Source organism: Leucopleurus acutus (genome assembly GCF_964270905.1).
Source record: "Leucopleurus acutus genome assembly, chromosome: 3".
Taxonomy (NCBI): domain Eukaryota; kingdom Metazoa; phylum Chordata; class Mammalia; order Artiodactyla; family Delphinidae; genus Leucopleurus; species Leucopleurus acutus.
This window is the reverse complement of record NC_139145.1, coordinates 132,065,904-132,079,638: the sequence shown is the minus strand read 5'-3', so window position 1 is coordinate 132,079,638 and position 13,735 is coordinate 132,065,904. Positions and strand designations below refer to the sequence as shown.

Here is a 13,735-nt window from a genome sequence, read left to right as displayed (position 1 = left end):
TTCTTCATGACATTTTTTTCCTCTTAAATTCCATATATATGGTTAGCGTATGGTATTTGTCTTTCTCTTTCTGACTTAATTTCACTCTGTATGACAGATTCTAGGTCTATCCAGCACATTACAAATAGCTCAATTGTGTTTCACCTCAGTTTTCTTTTTAATACCCTGAGCATCACATTTTGAAATATAAATTTGTACTTTGCTTTGAAAATTGCATGTTTAACTAAACATTCAGTGATGCAAACCTAACAGAAGAGTTGAGGAATTAATTGTCTGATTTTCCTCTTCCCTGCTCTTGACCTTATGCTAAGAAAGGATGATTTCTCATATTGATGCAAAGACTACATTCTCTTAGCATTTGCTTTTTTTTAAAAAAATTCATACTTTTTCCTCACGTAGTTGAGGATGAGGAGAATATTTAAAGACCCTTCCTTTGTTTTCTTCGACTTGGAGTGAGTGTAGATAGTAACCATTTTAATTGTTAGCAGAATAAGCAGAAAGTAAGATTTATGAATAATTAGTGTTTAGTAGTTAAGAGTTCATTATATTATGTCAGATTTTTCCGTATAGTTTTGAGATTACTTTTATTTATTTTTTTAGTTTAAAAATCCTTATTTATTTCTCTGTGCCGTGTCTCAGTGGCGGCACACGGGGTCTTTAGTTGCAGCATGTGGGATCTAGTTCCCTGACCAGGGATCGAACCCTGGGCCCCTGCATTGGGAGCATGGAGTCTTAGCCACTGGACCACCAGGGAAGTCCCTGAGATTACTTTTAAAAGGATTTTTTTCTTAAACGTGAGCGTTTAAACATTTATTGTATTCTTTTTATTCCAACTTTTTTTCAGCCATCTTTAAATCCTGAGTATGAGAGAGAACCAAATCAGAATAAATCTTTAGCTGCAGGTGTATGGGGTAAGTAATTCTTGATCTATCTTTGAGGGATATAAAATGTTATTTTTAGGTTTCACTTTTGTGTTGTTTAAAATAAATAGGCTAGAATTAAACTTTCTCTTTTAAATACCTGTTTTTGATGTGCTAAGCTACAAAAAAGGTAGCACTTACCTTTTAAAAACCAAGATATTGCAGATAGGAGAAGATCTTGATTTGGATAGTTGATTTACACGTTAGTACCATTAAGTACACTCAAATATGCATTTTGAAAAAAATGGTCATAAGTTAATGTAATGAATTAAAGTCATTTTGAGAGCAGCCTGATAATCTAACGAAACAAAAAAATTTAGTTTAACTTAATTTGTAGTTTTTCAAAGTTGAAAACTTAACTGGAAAGATAAGTACTTTTAATCAATCATAGTATGATATAAAAAATTAATTTTTTACTTATGAAAATGGTTATACATAGACAGTATTAAAAAATAATTGTATAAATTTTGCCTACCGAACTAGTCTGTTGGAAATTATTTGCCTTTTTGATTGTCAGATCTTAATGAGTTTTTCTGGTAATAACTCCCTTTTCTTTAAAACTGCTGAGAGTTTAATTTGATAGCATCTTACAGAAGATTAAACTGCACATATAGTACAACTTAGTTAGTTTTTAGAGATTCAAGTGAAGTTTAAAATAATGGAAAAAACTTAAAATATGAAGATTTGATATCTGAAAAATAAATTTAATTATTTGATACCAAATTCAGAGGTGATGTGTCCACTTTGGAACTTGTACACATGTTCATTTGTGTTTTCTATTGAAAATCAACAACTTAACAAAACAAAAGGATTGTGGCTTATGACAGCATACTAGTCCTAACAGTAAAGGCATTATTTTAAACTTTGCCACTTCCTGTGCTGTTCTTTATTGTATTTATGGGGTGATACGCTGGGGGAATTATTTTGTTTCTTTTGATCTCCCAATTTAAGGGCTTCTTGCGGGTGGGGGTGGGGGTGGTCAGACACTTTTGTTAGAACCATGTGAATGGCATTGTTTTTTCTGTATTGCAAATTAGTATTTCTGCCACTCTCCCCAGGCCTACACGCCCAGACACACACATACCCAACCAAAAAAATCTCCCAAGCTCCTCTCTTAGGTATGTTTCCTTATTATTCAGTTTTTCTGGGAACAGCTGATTGCATAAGAATATAGAACCACCTGGAAGGTGTTAAATAAAATCTCTAAGAAATTAGGAATAATTTGGATTTGATTAAAATGAAAGTAAATAAAAAATCAAGAATGTTAGTGAGCATTTGTCATATAAAACTACCTATCGATACTATTGGTACTGATCCTTGGTTAATATAATAATTTTAGAAATGATTTAAAGGCAAATACATCTTTGAAAATATTGAGAATAAAATGTATTAATATAAAGATTTTGGTTCTCCTGTTTCAGGGTTGGTCAAAGGATTTTGGGCACTAGTTGAAAAGATGTTTAAAAGGAGGATGTACTCTTTACTGTGTCTTAGGTAAACTAAAAAGTGTGTCTGCATTAGAAAAAAGAAAATGGTTAATTGTGGCTTGATGAATTGTTAAATTCCCAGTACTTCCCATAGGAATACAATGAAACTCATTGTATCACACTTCACTATTCCTTTCTTACTTTACCCCCTGGGTTCCCAAATATTGTTTTCCCCATTGCAACATTTAAAATAGCTATGTTCCTGAGGAAGACATGAGAGAATTTTAGGAAGGACTTCAGTAGAACTTTTCTAGTGCTACTTCCTTCCAGGTAAGTCAAAATTTAATAACGGAAATGTAATATGTATTAAAAAGCAACCACCACCAGTTTGTCCCTGAAACTGTCCTTTTGTAGATCAGAAATTGCAAGAGTCTAAACATAATATCCCAAATAAAAAATACTTTGAGTGAAAGTAGTCAGGCTATTTAAACTATAGTTAAATATAAGTTTAATTCTATTTAGATCTTAATTAGCTTTATTGGAAACACCCTACAGTTTATATCTGTAACTTCTGTAGTGTTTTGATCTTAACCAGGATCACTATTGCTTGATGCGTAAGATTAATATTTACTAATTAATTTATCTCATATACCTAATAATTTAAAACTAAACAAAAATTTAAGGCACTTCAGTGTGCCTGTGAGAATTTTAAAATAATTTACCTGGGTGACTGATTTGGGTAGTGAGAAAGAGAGAGAGAAAATGATGTGTTTGTGTGTCTGTATGCAATTTGAGACATTAGTGACTATCAAATTGATTTGTGTGTTTTTAGAAGTCCTGCTGGCTATTTGTGTTGGTGTAGTATGTCAGGAACATATCACTAGCAGAGCCTAGCATTTTGTGCTTAAGATACCAAATAATGAAAAACTTCAGTCACTAGTAATTAACTTAAGCATAGTCTTGTTTCAGCTCAGCGTATATATTTGTGTTTATTCCTTGAGAATTTGATGAATTTATTCCTGAGTTTTTCTCATATTTGATACAGTACTTAAGAGCATCAAGGCTCATCTTTAAGAACTGTATTCATTTTTTTAGCCTTCTGAATCAAAGTTCTAAATCAAAGCAAATTAGTGACCAGCTCTTTTTTTTTTTTTGGCTGTGTTGGGTCTTTGTTGCTGCATACTAGTTTTCTCTAGTTGCGTCAAGCGGGAGCTATTCTTCATTGTGGTGAGCGGGCTTCTCATTGCAGTGGCTTCTCTTGTACGGGCTCTAGGCACACTGGCTCCAGTAGTTGTGGTGCACACGCTCAGTAGTTGTGGCTCGTGGGGTCTAAAGCGCAGGCTCAGTAGTTGTGGTGCACGGGCTTAGTTGCTCCGTGGCATGTGGGATCTTCCCTGACCAGGGATCGAACTCGTGTCCCCTGCATTGGCAGGCGGATTCTTAGCCACTGTGCTACCAGGGAAGTCCCTGGTGACCAGTTCTTAAAGGTGGGCTGTTTTTTAGAGAATTCTAATGGTATTAACCACTAGCATACAGGTTGAGAGTGACATGATTGCACTAAATGCGTTTAGGTCATGAAAACAAGTGACGTTTTTAAAGTGACCTTGTAAAAGGATTAAGAGAAGGGAGTAATCTTTATCAAATTTCTTTGTATGAAAGCATTCTGTTGGTAGATTGTTTATATATTGATATGACTACACTTTCCTTCAGTGTCTTATATGAAAACAATTGTTAACATTATAACAAGAAGAAAAAGGTAATGCAACACATGTTCAAGGTTGAGAAGGAAAAATTAATAGTTTGATTAGACAACTTGACACAAGTAAATTTTATTTGGTCAGAGTTACACATAGCGTTCATCATTTAAGTTTTTGTTTTAGAAATATATTTACTTAAGCCCACTCTTTTTTCATACGAGTAACATGGGGACCTTGTTAAAGGAAAGAATAGCATACTCCTGCTTTGACATAAATTATGTTAGTGAAACTCACTTGATTAAAACTCTCATATTACTATAAAACAAAAGATTTGTACATTAAATTAAAAATTCAAAACCAGCAAAATTCAAACAACATCAATCTGTATAAAAATCTTAAAATATTTTTCTGTTTTAAAATTAGTGTTCAACTGGATTTAATTGCTGTGGTACTGATTGTTTGCTTTTGATATTTGTATGTTATTGTATCTTATGTGGTTAAGTTTCTTCTTCAAATTAGTGTGAAAACTTAATTAAAATACTGTTTATCCTTCCCTTGGCTGTATGCTTTTATTCACACATTAAAGTTGCCTCTTATGTCAAGATGAGCAAATTAAATTATTAACTGGCATCACTGTGATGGTGAGGGAAAGGGCGGACCCCTGACTTAGTAGTGAACACTTACAAGCCTCTTAATTTTGACCATTCAGCACAGACTTGTTATTAGTATTTTAGTTGGAGATAGTATACATTTTGAAGTATCTGACCTAGCAATACTTTAATTTCCATTTTCTCCAGTAGTATAATATAGTGGTTAAGTGCATTGGTTTTGGCATCAGATAGGTCTGGACCCTAATGTTAGGTCTTTTACTTATTAGTTATTTAGACTTTGGGAAGACTACTTAATCTCTGAGTGATTTTCTTGTCTGTGAAATGAGAAGGATCACTGAACTAACACTAATGGAAAAAGCACTGTTAATATTAAATTGTCTACTGTGTCATATCCTTGGTCATGTCACAGGTGTTTAATACATGTTAGTTAATTATGTTGAAATCCAATAAGTGAGGGAGATTCTGGTACATTTAATAAAAGGCAAAAAGTGTCCTAAGTGATAGATTGAAAAATAAAAGTAAAAACTGATAGAATCAGAATGTATATATGTATGTATAAGGCAACTATATGGAGAGTATAGTTAAAGACAGAAAAGAAGATGAGGAATTGAGATGTCAGCTCTGACTTATGTCTGCCCAGCTTACTTTGTATCAATATTATACATGGCAGTATTTTAATTCTAATCTTTCTTCAAAGGCTTGAGCCTTTCCCCTCCACCATTGGCTTTGGATTTAAAGGAACAAAACTAATTATAACATTCAAAGATACTGGGAGAGCATGAAATAACAAGATAATAAAAGGATATTTAAAGTCAGTTATTATCAGATCACAGTTGTCTGTGAGGATAGAGGGAAATAATGATATGAAAATCCAAAACATTTGCCTTTAGATATTTTGAAGGCAATTTGAATAAGAGTAACTGTTTATATGAGCTTGATAATAAGCACATATGACTTATAGAAGGAAGTCACCAAAGTCACTTACTTTCTAATTCTTGTTTATAAGTGTTAAAGTCTTTCATCAATACATAAATTTTCTCTTTAAAAAAATGAACAATTTGGGTCTTTTTCATGTAGTTTACCAGTTGATAAAGTAAATGGAGAAAGTGTAGGAGTCGTCGTTGGATACTGTTTGAATCCAACAGATTCAACACTTTAACTCGGAAGGTTTGTGTGAGGAGAATTTGTAGAGATAATCTATGAATAGATGAGCCAGTTTATAAGTAATATAAATGAGGCAAATTTAAGTTACTAGTGCTGCCATCACCTTTTCCATTACTTATATGTGATAATTACTATCAAGAACTAACTTTCCCTCCCTCCCCTCCTTCCTCCCCTCCTCCCTTTGCCCCCATTCGTTCTTCTTGGCTTGTTTGTTCTTGTATTGATATTTAACACATTCTTATTAATTCAGGCTCTCAGGGTGTCTCCCGATCAAAAGCAGGGTCTCTGGAGTCCAAGTCCTCGATTTTGGTCAGTCAGTCTCATGATACCAGCACTTCAATAACCAGCAGCTGCTGGTCTTGGAGAGTCTCTCTGGAGAGGCTGCAGCTTACCCTGGGGACATAGACACACTGGTGGCACACACACTTGGGAACACTCTACCGCGTGAACACCACTGCTGGTGGCCGCCATCTGGCCCATTAGACTAAGAACACTTTGCTTGTTCTTAAACATGCAGGTTTATGTAGTATGTTCAGCATAGTTATATAGGATATAGGTTAGTCTTTATTAAAGGTGTTTATTTCTTTTATAATTTTTCTCATCTTCCATACTCTCGTGGATTTTAGGTTTCAATTTTAGGTTTAAAATTCTTGAAAAGGACACCTTTAATTTGAAATACAATTGGAAACCTATTACAGTAGAGATTGTATATGACTTCTGGACATTTTTTCTAGTATTTGGTTTAAAGAAAACATTTTACTGCAGCTCTGAGACAGGAACTCTTTTTCATTTTACAGATGAGAGATTAACTAGTGAGGTTAGAGCAAGTATTAAAATTCTGTAAATCTGGCACAAAAACACATGGTCTTAACCTCTGTACTATTTGACTGTGAATACTTTGTAAGTACATCAGCACTATGTCTGCTTCTCTTTCCTCCCAATCCCTATCATCATCTTTTAGGTACATTTATCATCTTTTACTTTACTACCTCTCTTCTATGACTGATTTCTTCAGCTTCACCCTTCTTCTTTATAGGATTTTCTCTCATTCTTTGCACTGAAGACCTCTTTGAGGAAACTGTAAGAATATTTCTTGCTCTTAGGTGTCTAGAAAACCTGTTTTAGGAAAGGTGAACTTTGTAGTCAGGAATTATATTGAGGCTTAAACAATGCCTGCTTGCTTATCTGTTCTCCTCTTCTGGTTTTGATCAATGATGATTTACATATAAAAATATTTTTTTTCTTCTTGTACCTTCTGCCTTCAGTGTGGGATCATTTTACTTCGGCCTAAAGTATCAATACGTTGTTCAGGATTTACTTTAGTAAAGATCTTTTCTTGGTGATTGAGATTGATTTTTGTCTGAAAAGATTTCTTTTCTGTCTTCTGCCTTATATGGCACTTCCAAGTCCCAGTTCTACAATCTAGGATTCTACAGGGCAGATTAGTCCCCTCCTCAGCTGTTGGGTTCCTTTGTGCACACACTCTAAGCTGAAGTTTTTTCCTTTACTTCACTCTCTGGAAATATGTGTTGAGGTCATCCATTGCTGATGAACCTTCTCCTGTTCTTTCTTCTTTTTTAAATAAATTTATTTATTTATTTTTGGTTGCGTTGGGTCTTCGTTGCTGTGCACGGGCTTTCTCTAGTTGCGGCGAGCGGGGGCTACTCTTCGTTGCGGTGCACGGGCTTCTCATTGTGGTGGCTTCTCTTGTTGCAGAGCATGGGCTCTAGGCGTGTAGGCTTCAGTAGTTGCAGCACATGGGCTTAGTTGCTCCGAGGCATGTGGGATCTTCCTGGAACAGGGGTCGAACCTGTGTCCCCTGCATTGGCAGGTGGCTTCTTAACCACTGCGCCACCAGGGAAGTCCCCTTCTCCTCTTCTTTACTGTTGTATTTGTTTTCCTCCCTTATAGTAATTCTAACATAAGGATCTAGAAGAGAAAGAAGATAAACTTGTGTGCTTAGTTTGTAATACTGGAATAGAAGTCTTCATCAGTCATGTTTGAACTTACTTAATTGTGCTGTACTGAAAGAAACATCCCCTGCTTTAATACTTGAATTCCTCTGAGGTCAGACCTTGCAGGCTCTTACTACCTTTTGCATTTCTCAGCATCAGTCAGTCATTCTTCAGATTCCTGAGCTTCATTTAATTTAGATTTTGAGTACCAGACTCTTAAGATTTTATCTTATATTTTAATTTAAAGAATTGCTAATTTCAAGAATTTTAGTTATGCTGTAACCATCTGTTTACCAGAAGTAATTGTAACTTAAACTGTTTAGCACTATTTCTAGCGTTCTTCATTGGCCTCTGTTTGAGATCATTTTCATTTTGACTTCATTTTGTTTTTCAGAAAAACTATATATTGGTGATGTAATTTGTGTCCTTATGTGCCTGAAAATATCTTTCTTAGCCTTAATATCTTGGGCCTTTGTAGGCAGCTGAGCAGTTGGAATGTTTGCCCTAGTGGATGAACATTCAGTGTTTAACTTTCAGAAAGATGAATCTTTTCTCACTTTGCTTTAGGTTCTTGTTGTGTTGGTTTGTTTGGTTTTTTTGGCCGTACCACACGGCTTGCGGTATCTTAGTTCCCTGACCAGGGATTGAACTTGGGCCCTGGCAGTGAAAGCGCTGAGTCCTAACCACTGGACTGCCAAGGAATTGCCAGGTCCTTGTTCTTTAATCCTTTAGCATTACAGTAAATGACATACCATATAAGGTCGATAGTTTGAAGAGTTCGAAGTTCCAGATGGACTTCGAGAGTCCCTCCATGTCCCTAGGAGTCCTTGTTTAGTTTAGTTTTTGAGATAATGCAGTAGGAAGTTTGGTTTGTTTGACACAGGGCATCATCATATATATCTGTGCTACTCACCATCTCACAGAGTCGTATCTTAAGCTAATTTTAATTTAGTTTTTCTGCGATTTCTTTCTTGGAGTTAATTCTTTTCTTCTAAACTCTCCAACTGTGAAACTGATGCTTTCAGAGTTTTTCTAAGGGAAGAAAGACATACGTCTCTGCCATAATTGTGAATATGCTCACTGTAACATCTGTTTGATTACACATTGACTGATTAAACTCTAGGAGTAATTTTTCATATTTTAGCAACTGTGGGTGTACTGAGAAAAGCTTTCAGTTAGCAAATATTATTTCTAGTACTATCTTCAGAAGCCAGGACTGAGTTGGATCCCCTGTGACTTACACAATGCCTTCTGTGTAGTTTGGATGGCCAGTAAATATTTGAATGAATTGGTATTATGAAAACAATTCCCCTTTTCATTAGTCATAACTTAAGTAGGAATTTAGAAATAGAGGGACTGTAGTTTCTTTCTAATTAGTAATAACTTTATGAGTGAGATAAAAAGAATGAAGGAATTAGGAAAATTCTCTTTTCAAAATGGAGAAGAGGAAAATATATTTTATATTTCAAGTCTTAAGAGCCATTAGGATGAAATTTGTAATTTAAAAAAAATAATGAAAAGTATGCTAGAATGTAGTTAATTTTGGCTGGGTCATAGTTAACCATTCTAGGAAACTAGCTGAATTCATCTTTGTTACTTGACATTGCTCAATTCTTGCTATGATTTGTTTGATTGTTTTAGCTTTATTTCTCAAGCAGGAATATAGTTCATAATTATTTTAGTCAGGAAGCAGCTGTAACTTTTAAATATAATCAAGTTTGGAATATACGATTCTTTTGGTAGTTTAATTTTATGCTAAAATTTAAACTGTGTAACTATTGCTCGTGCTTTATTTATGCAGAATATCCCCCGAATCCTAAATCTAGAACTCAAAGGATGCTGGTCATTAAGAAAGGTAATACAAAAGACTTACAGCTATCTGGATTCCCAGTAGTAGGAAATCTTCAGTCACAGCCAGTTAAGAATGGGACTGGTCCAAGTGTTTATAAAGGCTTAGTCCCTAAACCTGCTGCTCCACCTACAAAAGTAAGTTCTAAGTTGTTAAACGTGCAAGTTTTAAGTTGATTATCAATTGAATTACTTTGACAAAAAAAATTTCACGTTGAAGTGTGGGGGTATTGGTGGGCTGCTGATTTCTAAGTGGAAAGCGTCGTTGGCCCACTGTGTGTCATTGATTTTAATTGTCTTGTAAGTGGCTTGTGTGTTTGTTCATGTATGTTTTATTATTTTAGTAGTCAGTAGTAAATGAAATCTATAAATACTTGTTTTGCAAGATGTATCTGTGATATATTTACTTAATAATAATGTATAAAATGCTCTGTCCTTCGTGTTCAGTTTTAGGTTTTTGAAACTCGGTCACTTGTGTTTTCTTGGTATTAGGCAAAAGAAACCTAACTTAAGGTTTATAAAACTTTGAAAAAACAGCAATGTAGTTAGATGTTTTATCTGAATACCAGGTTTTGATTTTATTTGTAAAAAAAGATGGAAGAGAACCATGTAGAAATGATTAAGGTATAATACAAAAATAATTGTTTTTATGAGCCACATTTAGTCATCTTTATGTGTTCAGTTTGTTTTCTCTCTCTTCTATATACTCTGTTTTAGATACACATTAACGTTTGTGTGTTTTTCTTTAGCCTACACAGTGGAAAAGCCAAACTAAAGAAAATAAAGTTGGGACTTCTTTCCCTCATGAGTCTACATATGGTGTCGGAAACTTTAATACTTTTAAATCAACTGCCAAGAATTTTAGTCCATCAACAACTTCAGTGAAAGAGGTATGGCATTTAAAATTACTCCTGAGTCGGGCTTCCTGGGTGGCGCAGTGGTTGAGAGTCCGCCTGCCGATGCAGGGGACACGGGTTCGTGCCCCGGTCCGGGAAGATCCCACATGCTGCGGAGCGCCTGGGCCTGTGAGCCATGGCCGCTGGGCCTGCGCATCCAGATCCTGTGCTCCGCAACGGGAGAGGCCACAACAGTGAGAGGCCCGAGTACCGCAAAAAAAAAAAAAAAAAAAAAAAAATTACTCCCGAGGAGCGAAATGTGTCTTAATCATGGTAATTTAATTAACAGTGAACAAAAGGCATAGATGCATTAAATGAATGCATTAAACTGAGATATTTTAGTTCTTTCAGAAAACTTGATTCAGATACTTCCCTCCGTTTGCTAACTTTTTTTGCAGTTTAAGTAGGGATAATTTTTAAAATTTCTAACAAAATTTCCAAATGTCCTAAAATGTAGAGAAAATCATACAGTGAAACACCCATATACTTATCAACCAGAAAGAGTAATTTTTAAGAGAAGAATTATGAAAACGGGTATTTTGACTTTTGACACAGAGTTATGCTATGCTGTCTGATTGAACCTTGACTAAAAATAAGGATTTTTATTATATAATCTTCTTTTGGGGATGATGGACACTAAGAGAGGGCAGAGAGGAGGAAGAAGAGGGAAAGGTGCATATTATTATTTTACTGACCTTGAAGTAGCTTACGTGTTTCTTTCTCATTTGGCCAGCTTTCTGAAACTTCTAGATCAGGGACTTCCCTGCCCAGTTCAGGGTCAAAAGACACTTGTGACTGTATTGTTATAACTGAGATTGGTCTGGGTACTATAGTGGAACATTATAACCCCTCATATACTAGTTCTCAATCATAGAATTTTAGAACTCTGATGGAAGGACAAGCATTCTCAGCTGGTCGGTTGTGGCTTAAATTCTATAGACGTTATTGCCAACAGTTAAGCATTTTGGTTTATTCCCATGGCTTAAAATACCTGTGACACAGAATTCTAACATTCTCTTTTCTTTTGTACTCCACTGTCAAAATGGACTCCAGTACATGTTCTGTTACTGTCCCCTCCTGCTCTTCCACAAAAGTTTTCCCTCGTAAAACACTATCTGATAAACTCAATGTGTACCTGTGTGTAAAGAATTATAATACGTATGGGAAGCTGTTACGAACCTTAGAACCTTAGAACTCTGTGGAACACAATTTTAAAAACTGCTTTTCTTTTTGAATTATAGAAATGTTTAAGCAGTTTCAGGATTCATTTTATAAAATAGTATTTAAAGTCCTAATTTAGAATCATAGTTCTTGGTATTATCAGACGTTAATTGTTTTGGGGATAAAATTTTTATGTTTACTCATTCAGTAGGATAGATAAAAATGGCAGTCATAGTGGAAAACAGAGTTTAAAATAGAATTTAAAATCAATTTTGTATTGGGAAGAAGGTGAAATAGAAAGTTATGGTAGTTGTAAACTTTATATTGATATTAGTTCTCTGTCTACATTTATCAACATTTTTGATTTTTTTTCTTAGTGTAATCGCTCAAATTCCTCTTCACCTGTTGACAAACTTAATCAGCAGCCTCGTCTAACCAAACTGACACGTATGCGCACTGATAAGAAGAGTGAATTTTTGAAAGCATTGAAAAGGGACAGAGTAGAAGAGGAACATGAAGATGAAAGCCATGCAGGCTCAGAAAAGGTAATTGAACTTGCAGTGTAATTCTTGGTTTGACATTAGCATGTCATTGGAATAGGTGGGCCAATATTATTTATTTAGGACCTTTGAATATTTTCATATTTCTGAAAGCAAGGCTAGCTAGCTATTTGCATAAATAATGAATTCATTTCTAAAATAGATTTTTCTTACTCTGTAGTTCCTGAGCAAAAATGAAATTAAAAAAAATTCCTGTTCATGTTCGTGTTTTCCCCATCTTGCCTACCTTTATTTATCCTGTTAGTTTTCTCTTTATTGAATAGATGTGAATACATAGAGTCAGAAAGCTGTTGGTACCCTTCACAACTTAGTTTTACATCTTATGAAACTGTCTCCTAAATGATTATATAATCATTACAGTTGTTTTATCAATGAAAATCTAACCAGGATCTATTAAAGTTTTTTTTTTTAAACAATTCTATTCTCTAACTCATTTTTTTTAACCCTTCAAAAATCAGGATGACGACTCATTTAATTTGCATAACAGCAATAGTACTCACCAAGAAAGGGATATAAACCGAAACTTTGATGAAAATGAAATTCCACAAGAGAATGGCAATGCCTCGGTAATTTCCCAACAGATCATTCGGTCTTCAGCCTTCCCACAAACTGATGTTCTTTCTAGTTCACTTGAAGCAGAACACAGGTTAGTGTTTTTGCGTTTGTCTCTACCCAGAATTTTGATTTTATTATAGAAAGTTGATTTATTTTTTAACAGCTTCATTGAGATATAATTTATATACTATAAATTTTTTACTCAATTCACTAATTTTTGGTGTATTTGTGTAACTGTCACCACAGTCTAATTTTAGAACATTTCTTTCACTCCAAAAAGAAACCCTGTGCTCATTTACAGTTACTCCTCATTGTTACTCTCTGTCCTTAGGTAACCACCAGTCTGCTTTCAGTAATACTTTATCAAGGTTCATCCATGGTGTATAGCATGTGTTTCTCTGAAAATTGAGTGATATTTCTTTTCCATGGCTTCAAATTTTCTGTAATTTTTTTTTTTTTTTTTTTTTGATTGCGGAATCTCAGTTCCCAAACCAGGGATCGAACCTGGGCCACAGTAGTGAAAGCCTGAATCCTAACCATTAGGCCACCAGTGAACTCCCTGTAAACTTTGATTCTTAAGTTACATACACATTTAAGTACTCACTCATATTGCTTGATTTAACAACTTAGGCATCAGTGATACAGTTCTCAAGGATGACAGTTTTTTTGTTAAAAAATATATGAAATAGGCACATATATTACTACTATTATCAAGTTTCAGTATGTTGTCAAGGTATTGAGGATAGCTTCAACATCAGAGGGGTAGTTGTTACCTTGTCTAAGCACCAAATGAATTAATAGAAATGAGTGCCAGAGAAATTCAAGGGAGTTTTGGGGTAGATAGCATTATGGTTTGAGTACCAGTCAGAGTTTTAATTGGGACCTAAATTAAATCTTAAAGGGTGAGACAGTACGGGCAAGGGTACTGGGTAGTCATTTTG

The 13,735-nt window shown here is 34.8% G+C and overlaps 1 protein-coding gene across 2 annotated transcripts in view; it reads left to right on the top strand.

The window, feature by feature from the left end:
- The window catches only part of GPBP1 (GC-rich promoter binding protein 1), a 72,410-nt gene that overhangs the window by 47,031 nt on the left and 11,644 nt on the right, over positions 1–13,735 (top strand). The window contains exons 6-11 of one of the 2 annotated variants that reach the window (XM_082837234.1): positions 845–911; positions 1,979–2,038; positions 9,576–9,760; positions 10,372–10,512; positions 12,057–12,224; positions 12,698–12,885. In XM_082837234.1, the coding sequence (XP_082693360.1) occupies positions 845–911; positions 1,979–2,038; positions 9,576–9,760; positions 10,372–10,512; positions 12,057–12,224; positions 12,698–12,885 (809 nt within the window). The remainder of the gene's footprint in view (positions 1–844; positions 912–1,978; positions 2,039–9,575; positions 9,761–10,371; positions 10,513–12,056; positions 12,225–12,697; positions 12,886–13,735) is intronic. The other variant, XM_082837235.1, reaches the window with a different exon arrangement.